Source organism: Triturus cristatus, chromosome 12, assembly GCF_964204655.1.
Source record: "Triturus cristatus chromosome 12, aTriCri1.1, whole genome shotgun sequence".
Taxonomy (NCBI): Eukaryota; Metazoa; Chordata; class Amphibia; order Caudata; family Salamandridae; genus Triturus; species Triturus cristatus.
The window spans coordinates 224,377,732-224,395,117 of record NC_140595.1 but is presented as its reverse complement, the minus strand read 5'-3'; the positions used below and the strand labels follow the sequence as shown (position 1 = coordinate 224,395,117).

At 45.2% G+C, this 17,386-nt stretch overlaps 1 protein-coding gene across 4 annotated transcripts in view; it reads left to right on the top strand.

Annotated features, from left to right (window-relative positions):
* WDR59 (WD repeat domain 59) overlaps positions 1 to 17,386 on the top strand; it is a 766,237-nt gene that overhangs the window by 442,110 nt on the left and 306,741 nt on the right. For all 4 annotated transcript variants that reach the window (XM_085636815.1, XM_085636817.1, XM_085636814.1 and 1 more), the window contains exons 16-18: positions 2,154 to 2,310; positions 6,624 to 6,693; positions 15,963 to 16,116. In XM_085636815.1, coding sequence (XP_085492941.1) covers positions 2,154 to 2,310; positions 6,624 to 6,693; positions 15,963 to 16,116 — 381 coding nt within the window. The remainder of the gene's footprint in view (positions 1 to 2,153; positions 2,311 to 6,623; positions 6,694 to 15,962; positions 16,117 to 17,386) is intronic.

Here is a 17,386-nt window from a genome sequence, read left to right as displayed (position 1 = left end):
CACCCCTGAACGCGCCAAAAGCACGGCGTCATCGGCGTATAGGAGAGCTGGGATCTTAGTATCTCCTACACGTGGTACATCCGCCACTGCATTGGCCAGGGCTGGGTCCAAGGCGTTTATATATAGTGTAAAGAGGAGAGGTGCCAATATGCACCCCTGCCTGACACCCCTCTCTGACTTGAAACAGCTGGTGCACCTTCCCCCTTGGGTGACTCTCACCGAGGCTGATAAGCCACGATGAAGATCTGCCATATAAGTCATTATTTGTTTGCAACCATTGATTAGCTCATATGCACTTTTGATTATTATTTGTATTGAATGTTTTGTATATTTTTATATATATTTGCATATTTAATGTTTGATGCTTAGAGAAAGATACTGCTGCTCCGACATGCATATAAGTGAAATTTCTTGCTTTTCTTCCCCCCTTCCATCATCAATCACAGGGTACATTGTTACCTGAATAAACGGTATGATTGATATAAAATGATAGTTTACAGCCTTTCATTGCGAGAGCGAGAGAGCGCAGCTTCAGATTACCGGACCAACGGAGCAGTTCTCTGTGTAACTGTCCCAATGCCATCATTTTATAACAAACATGCCCATAGACACTATTCAACGTTGTCTTGGAGCCAAGCAGGTGACTGGAAAATAATTACATTGATGTACGCAATGGCATCTAAATCAATAACCCACATGAAGAAGCAGACTGTTGATGCTAATATATTTTATTTGCTAGGGTTACATGTAGGAATCACTCATAATGTACCATGTCCACTGCTTACATAATGTTTACATCCCGTTCATTTTTGTTTGCTACAGTTACTCTCACATCTGCGAAAATATTCCATTTATTCTGCTCTAAAATTGCCTATAAATGAGGCCTTTAAAATATCGGTGTGGGTTTCCTGTATGCACATAATTGGTGTGAAAAGATACCAGTAACTCGCAGCAATAAATCAAAATGCCTGACAGTCTCTGTGAGATATTTGACTATCGCAAATTCTCTCCAGGTACGCTGGGCCATAACTTGTTCTCAATACCACTTTTCAAGCTGGTAGGTTGGTATACCAGTGCTCATAGGGCCAAACGAGATTTACTGTTCTGTTATCAGGAAAAGATCTTGATAAAAGGAACACATCTTGGGGTGAGCAGATTCTAATGAAATAATGTAAACAACCATCTCAGGTTCTGGTGCTCAAGCACAGGCAAAAAAAAATAAGAAATAAGGATTCAGTAATAACATTTTGAAAAACACTTGATTTATGTATATCATGCATGCATGAATGAGTTAAAGACTTGAATGTGTTATAATTGCATGTACTTTGAAGATCTACAATAGCTCCTTATGTATTGCAATAAACGTAACTCCCTAGGAGACAGAATGATATATCAAGCAGCCAATTATATGAGGGGACAGAGTACTACTTCTGTGGGAAGAGCCAAAGCCCACTTTTTAGATCTACAAAGTACCTAGTGCCTTGCCACCTTCTTTCGCCCCGCACAGATCTCATGGACTTCTGCCTGATCCCTTTAGGTTAAAAAGTATTTGCTATCCTTTCATCCTCCTCCTGAGCTGTTCCTAGAACCCTGTCCATACAAACATAAATGTCTGTGCCCTGCCAATTACTGTCATAGAACGTTTCTCCCTAACAATGCGGGCATGGTATAACTGGCCCCCTTTCACAGTTCTGCAAACCCCAGTGTTTATTTGCTCTTCCACCAGAATGTGCTAATTCATGCCAACTTTGGAAAATGTAAAAATATTGTACACCTAGCATCCCAGCCTTGTCCAATGTCTTTGATTGTATTCTGCAGTGAAGTTACAACAGTGTGCAGCAGCTCTTCATTGTCTGCCCAGTCTTCTATTTGAATATAGAATGCCCTTGCACAACAACCGTTCTTTAATCCACTTGAATTTCAGTGAAATACTTTTTTAAGCAATTGCAAACGTTGGGTCTAATTTTATTATAAAGCGAGCAGCTAGGGCACACAAAGGACTAGCCATGTTCTTTGCTTTGAGAGGTTCCAGTGCATACGTGCCATTACTTCTTTACATCTAGCCTTCTGCCACTCGTAGTTTCACTTAATGTTTCTGCCAATGTGAAAAAACAAGCTGGCGAAAAGGCCCTAATGTAGCCTTTGTGTTTCAGAATCAAGAAGACAATCCATCCAGTAACCCATATGCCCTGCAGAACAGTGTGACTCCTCCACTTCCGACTTTTGCCCGGGTCACCAACGCCTACGGGTCTTACCAGGATGCCAATATACCCTTCCCCCGAACATCCGGGGCCCGGTTCTGTGGTGCAGGTAAGGTTGGTCAAGTGCATTTACTTAGTGATCTAATCCTGGACACCGGTTCTCAGTTTTGGTGGTGTAGAATAGTTATCAGTCATTATAACTAGGTGTGTGTTAAAAATGTTTGTCATGCTTAAGAACAGAAGAGATATGATGGCTGTTGGGCCTTAAAGTATAACATGTTGTTAGAAATGGGGGTCTCTAGTCTGCAGAGGTAGGTACCTTTGTCCAAATAGGGACCCTTGCTTCTAGTCAGGGTAAAGGGAACACACTTCTAAAATAACCCCTGCTCACCCCTTTGGTAGCTTGGCAAGAGCAGACAGGCTTATCTCAGAGGCAGTGTGTAAAACATTTGTGAACACATACAGTAATACATTGAAAACACTACAAATGGACACCACACCAGTTTAGAAAAATAAGTAATCTTTATCTAAACCAAGCAAGACCAAACAACAAAAAGCCACTATACAGTAATAAAAAAATGACTTTTAAATGGTAGAAATAGTTCAGTTCAAAGCAAATTGCAGATGCAACGCTTCTCACACAAAGTACCTTGGATGCGTTGCGCACACAAACAAAAAAGGCCACAGGGAAGGTGATACGTCGGTTCCTTACACTCAGGGAAGGTGATGCGTTGGTCCCTTGCTCCGGGGGAGGTGATGCGTTGGTTCCTTACTTATGCGCAAGTGTTGGTTCCTTACTGGAGAAGAGGCGATGCTTCAGTTTCTTACCTGTGTGGGGCGTTGATGCGTCGGTTGCTTACTGCGTCCCCCAACGATACGATGATCCGGGGCGATGCGTGGGTTCTTGCAGCTGCACAGCAGAGCTTGCGTTGGAATCATTGCAGTGATCTCGGGCTTCGAAGATCAGTGCACTCAATGCAGCGATATCTTGAGCCGCGGGCAGGCGCTGCAACGATTTCTCCGGTGATGCATCGGAAACAGGTGCCTATGCATCACGCTTCTTGTTATTGTGTTGCTTTTCCAGCTTCTAACAGCCAGAACAACCTCCAGAGGCCCAGAACAGCTACAGGCACCTCTTGGCAGGTCAGAACTCCCAGCAAGGAAGTTCAGGTGAGCTGGGGGTGAAGTCTTTGTGTCCCTGAGACTTCAGAACAGGAGGCAAGCTCTTCTTCAAGCCCTTGGAGATCTTCCTCAAGCAGGGGACACAGCAAACAGCAAAGTCCCTTTTCCTTTTCCTTGGCAGAAAGTAGCCACTGCAGGTCAACCCCAGACAGCAAACAGCACAGGGGCAGTATTCCTCCTCCGTTTCTCCAGCTCTTTTCCTTGGCAAAAATTCCTCTTGATTTCCCAGAAGTGATCTAAAAGTCTGGGGTCTGGACCCCTCTTTTTATACAGTAGATCTCTTTGTTCTTTCCTGGCCCAGGGCTCTGAGCCCAGCCCAAACCAGTTCTGGGAGGCACTTTGCAAGTGCACAGAAACCTCCATTGTCAGTGTGAGCCCTGGCTCCAGACACACCACAGGGGGGCGGAGCCATCATTTTGGAAGGCACAAAATGGTGCAGGTGCTACTCCTCCCACCACTCCAAATGCAGACCAGGCCTATTCAGCCTAGCGCTGACTCATCCAGACACTCTGGAGCCACTGCACATCTTTAGCCCCTGTCACTCCAAAGCCAGACAGTCAATATACATTCTAGCAGAGGTACACTGGATGGCTAAGCAAGAAAATACCTACTTTCTAAAAGTGGTATTTTCAAACACAGAGTGTAAAAATCACCCTCACTAAATGATGCATTTTAACATTCTGAGTTCAGGCATACTAAACTTTATTTTCCTATCAAGTTTCCAGGGGCAGTTATGCTTATAAGATGTTATAAGCAAACTCCCCATTCTATCCTATGAGAACAGATATGCTTACAATAGTGAAAAACGAAATTGGCAGTATTTCACTATCAGGACATGCCACACACATCAGGGCATGCCCTATCTTTCACATACACTGCACCCAGCCCACAGGGGTACATTGGGCTTACCTTAGGCGTGACTAACATGCAAGAAAAGGGAAGGTTAGGGCCTCGCAAGTGGGTGCACTTGCCAGGTTGACATGGCAGTACTAGACACCACACAGGCTCTGCAGTGGCAGGCCTGGGCTACATTTACAGGCTGGTTATGTGGGTGGCAGAATCAGTGCTGCAGACCCACTAGCAGCATTTGATTTACAGACCCTGGGCGCACACAGTGCACTGTACTATGAACTGACTAGTAAATCAAATATGCCAATCATGGAATCACCAATCCATAACAATTTACAGGGAGAGCATATGCACTTTAGCACTGATCAGCAGTGGTAAACTGCCCAGAGTCATAAAACCAACAAAAACAGATCAGAAACAGAAGGCCACAAAGCAAGAAATCTGGGGATAAACCTGCTGTAAAAGCCAGGTCTAACACATGTGGACTAGAAACAAGTATACATTATTTTGGCAGCTGTGTTGAGAACCCCTCATGGGAGGCCATTAGTGAACATGACTAAATCTTTTTTAGGTCGAGCATTCGAGACCTCTTTTATATACTTTAGTATATACTTATATGTGTATGTACTTTGTGGGCTCTGGAGATCAGTCCTAGGACTTGTCTGCTTCCACTTAGGGTTTTTTTTTTCTGTTCAACTGCCTATATTTAACTATCTTGATAGAAAACGACCAGTAGAGGTCAGTGAAAAGTGCTTTCTGCTGAGGGACTTTCTTTTTTTTAAATGTTTCTGGCAACTGCCTCTATTTAACTTTCTTGATAGAAAACGACCATCAGAGGTCAGTAAAATACCAGAATCACTTTAGCATTCTCTAGATTCGAGTCCATAGAAATTGTCTTCCATGAGCACCCGTAGACAATAATATTTTTTTCAAATCTTGTATTTTTAGTTATATGACCACCGAAGGCCCTGATTTTATATTGAAAACAGAGCTTTGGACTATACCATTTCCCGCTGAAAGACAATATTTCTCCCCATGTGTTCCCATACCTGGCGTGTCACGCAGTTTGGTGCTTATTTTCCCTCCATGTTAAATCGCACCCAGTCAGTCAGTTTGGGTGACTTCAACTCACCAGTTTTCTCACTCCCGTGTGGAGTTCTGCAAGGATTGTCGCTAAGTCCGACATTGTTCAACATTTACGTGACTGACTTAGCAAAAGTAATTAAATCATTCTGGATGGGTCTCACGTCATATGCCTATGATATGCAACTGGTGCTTGCATAAAGATGGAGACGCAGTTTTCATGATGGAATATTAGCCATCAGTACCTGGATGTCTAATCATTGCCTTAAATTAAACTCAGCCAAGACAGATGTAATGGTCTTTGGTAACCTTGCCCCCGGATGGTCCCCAACCTGGTGGCCAGAGAACTTGGGAGTAGCCCCAATCCCTGTTGAAAAGTCCAGAAACTTGGGTGTCATCTTTGATGATAAATTATCTTTCATACATCATGCTAACGCAGTGGTCTCGTCATCTTTTTATGTTTTAAGAATAATAAAGAAGCTGTTACCTTTCGTCCCAGCCAGTACCGGGAGAAAGCTTATTTGTGCTCTGGTCATGTCGAAGGTTGACTACCGCAATAGCCTTTTAATCAATGCCCAAGAAAGGGTTCTTGGCAGGCTGCAGTTGGTACAGAACGCAGCCGCAAGGATACTGTTGGGTACCCCCAAGTTCTAGCCCATATCCAATGTGGTGCGACAGCTTCATTGGCTGCCTATAAGAAGCAGAACGAAATTCAAGGCTCTCTGTATTGCCTATAAGGCAATTCACGTTACTGGACCAGAATGTTTAAAGAAAGCCTTTCGGGCTTACACACCCAGCAGATCTCTGCGCTCAGCAGATGCCAATCTTCTGATCCCTCCCAGAACAAGGAAAGCCAACTGGGGTGACAGAAGTTTCATAGTTGCCACATCCAAACTGTGGAATTATCTTCCCCTGCAGATTAAAGGCTATTCCCACGCTGATATTATTTAGAAAACAAATTAAAACCTGGCTTGTTAACCAATAGGCTTCCCGCCAGCTCTTGCATACCCTTCCAGCGCATAGCGCCGAGACACCTATGGGTATTTGAGCGCTCTACAAGTTGTTAAAAATAAATAGATGTTTCAGCACCCAGGCTAATGTGCTGCATAGCTAAATACATATTAGGTCCCAAAGGCGAGACTGATTGCATTGCAAATGCTTGTTTAATAAGGCAGTGGCCAAGAAATAAACTGTTCTTGGTTATTTAATTTCAATAAAAAGAGTAATTTTCTTTTGTAATCTTTCTAATGGGTTCCATTATGCACTGGTTTATATCATATGTCCGGAATCTTGCTTCTGTTTGTACAGGTTACCTGGTGTACTTCACAAGACCCATGACCATGCACCGTGCTGTCTCCACTACAGAGCCAACGCCCAGGTGAGGAGTAGGCATGTGTGTTTTTGAAAAAATTTTAATTGAGTATTTATTTTTACTGTTGCTGTTTTTTCATCCTCTCATTCATATCATGGTGTTTCCCGCATCTCACCTCTGATTTGGATTTAGTTTGATCTTGAAATTTGCATGTGCATTATAGTGCGCTAACTAATTTCTTATACTTTTATTCCCATACATTAAAATTCAGAAGCTGAACGCACATGATGTATGTTGAAGTGTGATTTCTTTTAAATGTTTTGATTAACGTTCAAAGAGTGAAGTAATTTTTTTGTTTCTGTAATGACATGTAGAAGATCTGTAGGAGGGGATCCACTGGATAAAATCACCATAAATAAGATTGACAGAAACATGAGCTAATGTGCTTCAGATAGAGACACATAACCTTTTACAGTGTTTAGAAGTAGAATACATATGGAACTACTGGGAAAAGCACTACAAGTGAGATCTGCATGGTTAATGTGTTGAGCATCAATTGACAGAACTAAAATATAATCAGCCACAAATAAAGAGAGACAGCTTGTTCCCGTATTTAGAATTTCTTATACATTTGGAACTCCTGGGAAAAGCGCTGCAGGCCTGGAGCCGTTTTACACATTATCACTGTTTGAGCCCGACGTACCTTTCAAAAGAGATCCAACCTCGGCTCCGGCACTGTGGAACCGATTTTCCACAAACATCAAAAGGAGATTTTTGCTCTGCAAAGACACTTGGTCACCCATCCCCACACGGGCCAGATCCTCGCCCGCCCTTCGGGGTCTGCGGCTGCACAACCCGCCAAATGTCAGCTGGCGTTCGAGGAGTACTTGGACATTCCAAACCCACAGCAGGAAAATGGACAAGGTTACCTGTCTCTTACCCTTCACGCATACATCAACCCAATCTCTTCCTCAACCTTCCCCGCCTGCTTCTTCAGGGAGTCCCTTGACATTGCACCTCATGGATCACCTCATTTTGACACAGGTGGTCATGGGGATGGGGGGGGTACACATTTGACAGTCCTCCGTAGGGCGATCCATGGGACTCCTATGATGCAGACCCACTGGGGATGCTGACCCCAACTTAAACCTTTCCTGCCCCTCCCAGTCAGACAATTCCACGTCCTATCGGGAACTTATTGGTAGGCTGCCTCCTTCCATAAAGTGAATCTTCACACTGAGCCTTTGGAAGAAGACTTCCTCTTTGAAACCCTCTCTTCCAGCCACCGCTCCACCCAGTACCTTCTTTTTTTTTTTTTTTTAAATTAAAAGACCTTTATTGAGAGATACACAGTACACAGCTGACAGCCTACAACCCAAGGGGCCGGCCGCGGAGGTGATATTGTATGTGTAGCCAAATAACACAGCCCTGTGCCGTCAACCCGGGGGCACGGCGGCGTTAATAAACAAGTGTATCAAATTGTAGGGAAGAAGAGCATAGGGCTCGGTTTCTCTTAGAACCACTTTTCAACATAGGCAGGTGCCCCAACAGGCGTAAAGGTACCTAACAGTCAAACTCCCCCCCCCCCCCCCCCCCCAACCCTTTTAATTAACGGCCCACACTGTACGCACCGTATGCCTTCCACTTCCCGGTGGTGCGACCTACGCATCTCTATCTGAGCCCTCGGAGCGTCAAGAGCGGTGGAATACTACACATCCCCGGGGTCTGCCTGTTCGACGGATGGAGGCACGCAAATGCCCCCCTGAAATCATTCCACTTGGACCACACCTCGACCCACTTACGGGGACACCCTCTCGCCACATAGACGGTCTTTAATCGCAGCATGCACCAGTCCATATCCCTGTTCCAGTCTGACAATTTGGGCGGAATAGAACTTCCCCAGAGTCTGGCTATGTTCCTTTTCGCTACCATTTGCCCGAGCGTCACCCAGAGCCTCCCCTTTGGTGGCAGGTCCGTTGGCTCCCATATATTGAGGAGGCACCTCTTAGCCTCCGGGCGAATTTCCACCTCCCACACCTCCTCCATACACCGCACCACCCTTCGCCAGTACCTCTGAATCTTCGGGCAGCCCCACAGCACATGAAAGAAGGTACCTGTGCCACCACATCCCCTCCTACAGAGCGCTGTGTCCGCCCTCCCCATCGCGTGAAGTCTCGTGCAGGAGATGTATACTCTATGTAAAATCTTCAGTTGGATAAGCCGCAGTCGGGATGATATTGCGACCTCACGCGGGGAAGCCAAGGCATAAAGCCACTCCTAGTCATCTATCTCTAGTCCTTCGGCCACCCATTTGTCTCTGAGGGGGATAAGCATATCGGGGGGATTATTAATAAGTTTTTTGTAGGTGAGGGATATGGCGTGTACCGTGAGGTGTCCGTCTAGCAACCTGTCCTCAAGCGGGGAAGCTGGTGGCAGTTTGGTCTCAGGGGGGATGTTCGACTGTAGGGAGTGACGCACCTGCAAATACCTAAAGTATTCGGTTTGCGCCAGTTCATATGTTTCTCACATTTGCGCAAACGTGCGGATCCCTGTAGGGCCCCAGATGTCCTTAATTTGAGAGATGCCAATTAGGTCCCAGTTCCGGAACCCCTTGGTGCGTCCCAGATTGCCCAATATTTCGGAGGCCCAAAGTGGCGTGGCCATCGTGAGGACTCCCGACCAACCGAGCTTCTTCTGCGCGGTGCGCCAAATCTGTACCGAATGGAGCATGGGTCCGGTGAGTCTACGTAGACCTCGTCTCGAGTAAAGTGCTATTTCGTAGTTCCCCCCGGGAAGCAGCCATCTATCCATGGCGTAGGCTGGATCGTTCCCGTCCCCATAAGTCCCTTGGTTTATTGCGGATAAATGGGCCGCCCAATAATATTTACGGATGTCGGGGAGGGCTATACCGCCATCGTACCACCCCAGTGTGAGCTTGGCCAGCGAGATTCGGGGCGCCCCGGCCCAGAGGAGGTCGCGTAGCGCGGCCTCGATAGCCGTGAAGTAGCTGTTCGGGACCAGGTCCGGGTAGTTTTGCAGCGCATAGAGGAACCGAGGAAGCGCTAGCATCTTAAATAGGGCTGCCCGGCCCAGCAAGGACAGTGGCAGGTGCTGCCAGGATTTAGCCTCTCTTTGGAGCCGATGCAGCGGCGGCTTGAGATTGTGCTCGTATAGCTGGGCCTTATCTGCGGTGATGTAGACTCCCAGGTACTTAAACCCGTCCTCTGCCACCGTAATAGGACAAGTGTCCGGGAGCCTCGGAGGGTTCCCACGCAGGACGTATAGATGTGATTTGGCCCAATTGACCCGGAATCCAGAATTGCGACCGAAACTAGCCAGTATGTCGAGTGCCACTATTATCGACCCTCGCGGCCTGGAGAGATAAAGGAGTATGTCGTCAGCGTATAGGGATATTCTATCCTCCCACCCCTCCGCCCATGCTATGCCCTTTAATGCAGCATCCTGCCTTATCCAGGCCGCGAGTGGTTCTAGGGAGAGGGCGAAAAGAAGAGGAGAGAGGGGACAGCCCTGCCGTGTCCCCCTTTCCAGCGTGCACCCAGTACCTTCTTATGCTCAGAAGCATGCTCTGCCACATGACTGGCATATTTCAAGACCCTGTCTGCACTAGGGTCATAACTCCCAAGGTGGACATATAGTTCAAGGCCTGCCCTACTGACTCCATTTACATTTGTGGGCAGCTCCCACCTGACTCCCTGGTTGTCAACACAGCCTGTAAGAGGACAAACTTTCAGGCTACTGGTGATGCCCCTTCACCAGACAAGGAGAGTAAGCTTATAGATGCTGCAGGTAAGAGTGTAGCACACGACTCACAGTTTACCATCAATGCCACCAAATCCCATCTACAACCCCTTCAGATCCAACCGTACCTATGGGCAATGCTCAACTCAGTAGTTAGCATGGCTATCCAAACCCAGCCAGAATCCAGACTTTTCAAACACTAATCCCTCTTTTCCTACCAGACCAGCAGTTCTTGGTCAGGACAGTCATGCACATCTTTTGCATGATACCCTCCTGCATTTTTATAGTACTCCATTACAGACTGCACATGTATCCGTTGCAGGAATACCTATTTCAACAGTGGTTTCAAGGGCAGGGTCATTGGGACTATCTAGTGTTTTTTGGCTGCCGCATTTGTCACTCTGTGCACTGGAGAAAGACCAACAATCTGTTGCAGGGGTGGCCTTTACTCGACCCAGTCCCGCGGAGGACCATTCCATTACCGGGTGGAATGCACACCTACAGGATCTGTCTGTCTAGGGCTAGTGGGAACTCATACACCAGGTCCTCCACATCAACTACCTGGATCTTCCAATCGTTCAGCTAGCGTTGAAGGCTTTCATACCACACCTGATGAAAAGGTTGTTCTGGTCTTGATGGACAACATGTCAGCAATGTATTGCCTTCAGAAACAGGGGGGCACTTGGTCTCCCCAACTCTCGCAGATGGCCCAGAGCATTTGGAGGTGTGCTGTCCTCCACAAAGTCCATCATTCTAGCGGAGTACCTTCTGGGAATCAACACAGACTTGCCAACCTCAACCAGAGCACTACCAAGCCTCCGCTCTCCATGAAGCCCTGATTACTTTTAGACAGGGTAAGGCACTTCATTGCACCCATTACTACGGATGCATGTTTTCACATTGTGTTGTATATAGTATGTTCTTCTGTGGAACTATATATTGGGTCCTTATGGTGACATTGATCTGGTAAATTCCATACAAGTATATGATGTATTTACAAACTAACAATGGTGTCATTTACCAGCCTTTATGTACAACAGATTTTCATGTGAGTTCCCCCACTCCCCCCGCTTTTTTGTGTCTAGTACAGTGTTATAAGACCTGTTGAATGTTTATACTCCTACGGGACCAGTAGAGAAGAGAAACTTTTGGCCGTTTAGGATTCTGTGAATACTAATGCCCAGGGAATCCATTATTGTTTTTAATCTTACCATAGAATCCAGCCATGATTAATACATTTCACAACAAAGATTGCCATAGGTAATTGTAACCACTTAAAAGTGTTTTGGCCCATATCTAATTACCATTAACCCTCTAGATGAAAAGAGACATTTCACACATGGGGGCAGTTCATTAGGCCATACCGGCTTCTTGAACTTGGGATAAAATATCTCCAAAAGCATTTCAGTCAGGTATTACCCCCCTCAGCCGACGAGGAGTAGGTCCCAATGATGAAGAATGCCACCTCGTGGATGAGTCACCCTTTATCCTAAATAGGTATGCCCCTTAATTAGGGAATATTCTGTGCCATTGCCTGTAAATTGTCTGGTAACCATGAACTATTGAAAGCTATTGACACTTTTCCAGAATGTCAATCTTGTGTTCTATATAGAACCCTAATTCCACTGAAATTACAAGGTTGTGTGTCTCTCCCAGCACGCCATACTGCCAGTCTCCACAATCACACCCACTCCAAGATGACCCAAACACTTGTAAACCACTGTCAGAACACAGAATCAACATCATACATATCCCACACCCTCAAACTCCAGAATACACATTGCAGCTCAGGCTCATTAAATATCCTATTGTAGAACTCGATGCACCAGTCATCGCAGATAACATCACCCACACAACCTTGACACCCTCTTCATCACTGAAACATGGTTCACCCCACTCACATCCTCACACACCCACATTCTAGACACCCTTCTTCCCACTGGCAACAGCATCTATTGTGTGGACTACGCACATAACAAATTAAGAGTTCTCGCAATGATCAGTAAGTCCTTCTGCACCATACTCAAGGAAGTGACACTCAACTCCATGGTGCTACTGAAATGCCACCTCCCGCTGTCTGTAACTAATACCCCCACCTTCCAGCTAATCAACAGGCTTCCCTTCAGAACAAGGACGTAGTTGATAAATTCCCAGGTCTCCTCGCCACCTCATCCATCCAACACACCCACACCACCTTCTTGGGAGACTTCAACCTCCTAGGCAACAGAAGTTAAATAAAAACATCATTAACACTCCTCAGCCTCTTGGACTGACTCAATGTGGTACAGGGTGTCACCCAGCAAAAAGCACTCCTAAGCCCACAACCTAACCTTTTGAACATAATCAGCAACCAATGAAAACCACCCATACTCCTGGACTTGAATGACTACCTTACCGTCCTTTTCTCCCTACTCACCATCTTACAACAAACCGAGTTCACCCTAAAAGAGAGGAACGAACCTTGAGATTCTTCAAAGACTTCTTCATTGACGATCTAGTAGTTGTAGTAGTTCTTTATTCGATCAAATGGAGATCATTCACATAATTTATCAACAATCTTCTTAATAAATTACATTATACAGTAATGAATAAAAGACCCTGACATAAAAAGATTAAAACATTTAAAATAATTAGAAAGATTAAGAACATTTGACCATTAACATTAAAACAAGTATTGTCAACAGCTTCGTAATAATGTTAGCATATTATGTCTTAACCAATGATGTACCAGGCTTTACCTTGCCGGTAGCAACTTAGACCTAATGCGCCAGGTGTATAGCAAGTACAGTGATATGGCAAATTCTAGCCACTTTGTAGAATCTGATCTAAGTACTCGCAGCACCTGTACTGATTGCTTAAATGATAGAAGCCTACATACAGGTATTAGCCACTTTTTCCTAGTCTGCACATAACCGGGACAAAAAAACATTTAGTTGTCTAATGATTCCGGACAAAGGGAGCATGCGGGCACGTCATGGTTACAGTAGCCTGGGTCCATCTACTTCTAAAGTAATTCAGTGGTAAGGTTCCATATCTGAATAAAGTGCACATGCATGTGGTGGTTCAATTTCATCCTTAATATCCTCAAATAAAGTACATTTAAACTCTAAAAATCTATCTGTTAGAGTGCCATGTGCTGCAGCAGCATAACAATGCATTAACTCCTCTCTCACACTGTCAACTCCACGTCAGATGCCAACACCCTTCTGAATGACTTTAAACTATGGGAACATAAAAGCTCCAGTACATCAGTACAAGTCAAAACCTTCAGCAACCTAGAACTCTAAAGTCCTCACTGATAATAAGCTCTGCATCTGTAGGCCGAAATGAAAATCAAAGCAAAACAGAAATCTCGATAACCTGATGATATTGAAATTCCTCTGCACAACACCGAGAGAGATCATCATATCAGCCAAACCAAAGTGCCACACCAACTCCATCATCAATGTCATCTACAGAAGCAGAACATTTGGGAAGGCAACCAATCACTGCAGCAACCCCTTGACAGTGGCCCGTTTATCCCTCACTCCAAATACAAGTGCAATTCTCTCAACCTCTTATTCATTGAAGAAAAAAAAATAAGACGATCCAAACATCGAAAGCAACAAGAATGCGTCTCATATAGCACCTAGGTTCTTCTTTTACCTTTCCAGTCAGCACCGGTTTGTCAACATTGGGCACCTCCCAAAACTTTCCTATCACATCTGCCTCCCCCCAGGGTTCCAAACTCTACTGTCATCTTCAGCCTCTACATAGAACCCTTAGTGGATCTGATCACCGATAACGGCATCAAGAGTCACAATAGGCTGGCGATGCACAACTCTGCATGAAAGTATCCTCTGCTTCAGAGATCTAACACCTCAAACGCCGCCTGCACCTCATCCAGACCTGGATTTCCAGCACTTACCTGAAGCTTAACCTAAACAAAGCAGAATTCCTGTTATTTGCCAAGAATAACTAGAAGGGAATAGTAGGAAGTTGACTCAATGATGTGAACATTTAAGGCTTCAAACCCCAACTCTCACTGAATGCCAAGTCGCTTCCATTCATGTTCGAACATAACCTCACCCTCAAGAAGCACATTGTCAAAAAAAATGACCACCTGGTAGCAGCTGTTTCTTTTTAAGAAAATGAATTTTCTTTTCCTTAACGTAATTTCAGAATTGCTGTTCAGGCCCTTGTGCTCTTGCATCTGTGTGGTGGTAATGTCCTGCTCCATGGCCTTCCAAACTCCATACTGGCACCCCTTAACGGCATCCTACAAACCACAGCTGTCTCATCCAGGGGGAGAAAAATTATGATCAGATCACCCACTTCTTGATGTTAGTCCATTGGCTCCCTTTGCCACCCGCACCATTCTCAAAACCTGTTCCATCATTTGCAAAGCTTTGGTGACCAGAACCATCACTTAACTTGTGGACAAATGCACCATTTCTGGAAGCTTTTCCCACATCTACAGCCAGGCCTCCATCAGATTGAAGAGTGGTGAAGAGACTGGCTCCTCTTTGGTGTTTTAGTGTAGAGGACAAGAAAGATACTCAAGAAGGGGTGCTGGGGCTCTAAGCTCCTAAAACTGAAACACTACTTATCCGAGTTATGTTCTGCGGCCCTTGCTTTGACTTAAGCAATGCATGAATCTAGAATACATGGGGGGAGGGGCCGGGGAGGTGTCTATCTGTCTATCTACAACCAGTGAAACAGTTGCTGGTGTTAGTAAAATTTGGTGCAATTAGTAGGAAGAGGTGACAAGGGAAGGGCAAAAGAAAAATTAATACTCCAACAAACGGTGCATTGCACCTGCCATTGTTCTTAATCCTTTAGGTCTCGCCTGACCCAGCGCATGCGCTGGTCTGGTGAGACTTATTGAGAGGGCTCCAAAAAGTGTTACCAGGCCAGCCTAGAGCTACAGTGCATGTGCGCGGGCGCGCACGCCGCGCTTTACCGCGCTTTACCGCGATCACTTTCACTTTCGCGGCCGCAGGGCTGCTTTTCATAGCCAATAGGTCTCGCTTTTGGGACCTTATAAGTATTTAGTTATGCAACTGTTGCATGGCTAAACACTTATAAGGTCCCAAAGGCGAGACCTATTGGCTATGCCAATGCTTGTTTCTATTGTTGGTGGTTTTCATTAATATGGCATGATGATTGCGCTCTTTATTTTACATATTTTCTTAAATCCTTCCTTAGTTTATATACACTGTTTCTGCTGTTCAAAGTTGCTGTGTTAGTTTCACCTGTGTTATAGCATATCGTGATTGGCAGTGTTACTAGTACTGAAAAAAAACTGCTTTCCAACCCCCTTATATATGAAAGGATTAATACTGTGAACAACCTTCCAGATCAGCCTGCTCATCATTTCTGTTGACCTTTTTGGACAGTTGCAGGTACTTTTAAAGATTGTTTACTTAAGAGAGGTCTCTTGGAAAGATATAAGCAGAGGACGACTGAGTGTTTTTGAAAGCCCCCTAAACTTGTATAGAAGTGGTCCCAGTTTCCAGTGAGCCAAGTGGTCATATGAACCTAAATGACAGGCCGAATATATTAGAATATCATAAAATGTTTTTTCTCCCATACAGGTCCCTGTCTGCTCTGTCAGCCTACCACAGTGGCTTGGTGACGCCGATGAAGATTCGCACAGAGCCCGCAGGCAACCTAAGGCTGTACAGCGGGAGCCCCACCCGCAGTGAAAAGGAGCAGGTGTCCATCAGCTCCTTCTACTACAAGGAGAGGGTATGTACACAAGAACATGGCCAGTTAAAAGCATGGATTGTTTTTTTAATTATTTCTGCCTTTCTTTTATTGCCTCTTCCATCACTTTCTCCCACAAATCGGCGATCCATGACTATAGAATATTTCCAATCTGAACTTTTCTGATCATCCGTCAGATGTTGTCTATGCATCAATGAAGTAGGTGAGGTTATTGCATTGCAGTTCTCAGAAGTGTCACTATTATTGTATGCTCCATGTTATCGAAATTTACCTTTCATTGTCAACTGTGTAAACTGCAGGACAATCTCCTCAGTTTGTCCTTTTTATGCATCCCAAGCTGTTCAACAATACATACATTTTAAGTAAATGTTCCAAAAGGCTAGGCAGTATGCCTTACCAGGCTAACGTGTACCATATGTTTTCTTCTGACAAGTTACAAATATTGTCTTTTTGTATTGTTTATGAACATAACTATAGCACTTTAGAGGGGAAGTAGTCCTCTTGTGTCAAAGCTTGATTAGGCTTCTGGGAAAGCACTCCTTGAATGTGTGCAGCAATAACCAATATGGGGTTAGGCCTGCAACCAAATAATGGCTCAGTATTCAAAGAAAAAAGGAAAGGTTAGTTCTGTACATTGTAAAATTATGTTTACAGTTTAATCACTGCCATGCCCAATCATATGTGCAGTATAAGAGAACGCGCCACCTGCAAAGTACAATAATCCTACTTGAAGGCAGAATAGCCTCTTAAAGAACCAAATACCAAGCAAGGCAAATCTGACATTGCAAGTTTGCCCATCCTCTACCATCCCGTGCTATTAAGAAACAGAAACAAAGGCTTCTTTCCAGCATGGTTAGACATCACTTCAAACTGCTGGTTTTGGTTCTTAGTACAGTAGCAACATTAGATAGAATTTGGTTAAAAGCTTTCCAAGAGAGAACATCACTGTTCTGCTTGGGTTTTCGGAACCCGCTCAACAGAGCCTCTCTAACCCAAACCAGAACGTTACCCCCTCCCTAGGGCCTATTTACACCTAAATAACCACATATACCACCTAAGGACAGGGAATTCCTATTACATACATGTATACCAAGACCTCACAGCCTCACGGTCCCAAACGGACCCAGGACTTCCTGCCCAGACGGCAGCCACAGCCTCGCGGTCCCAAACGGACCCAGGACTTCCTGCCCAGACGGCAGCCACAGCCTCGCGGTCCCAAACGGACCCAGGACTTCCTGCCCAGACGGCAGCCACAGCCTCGCGGCCCCAAACGGGCCCAGGACTTCCTGCC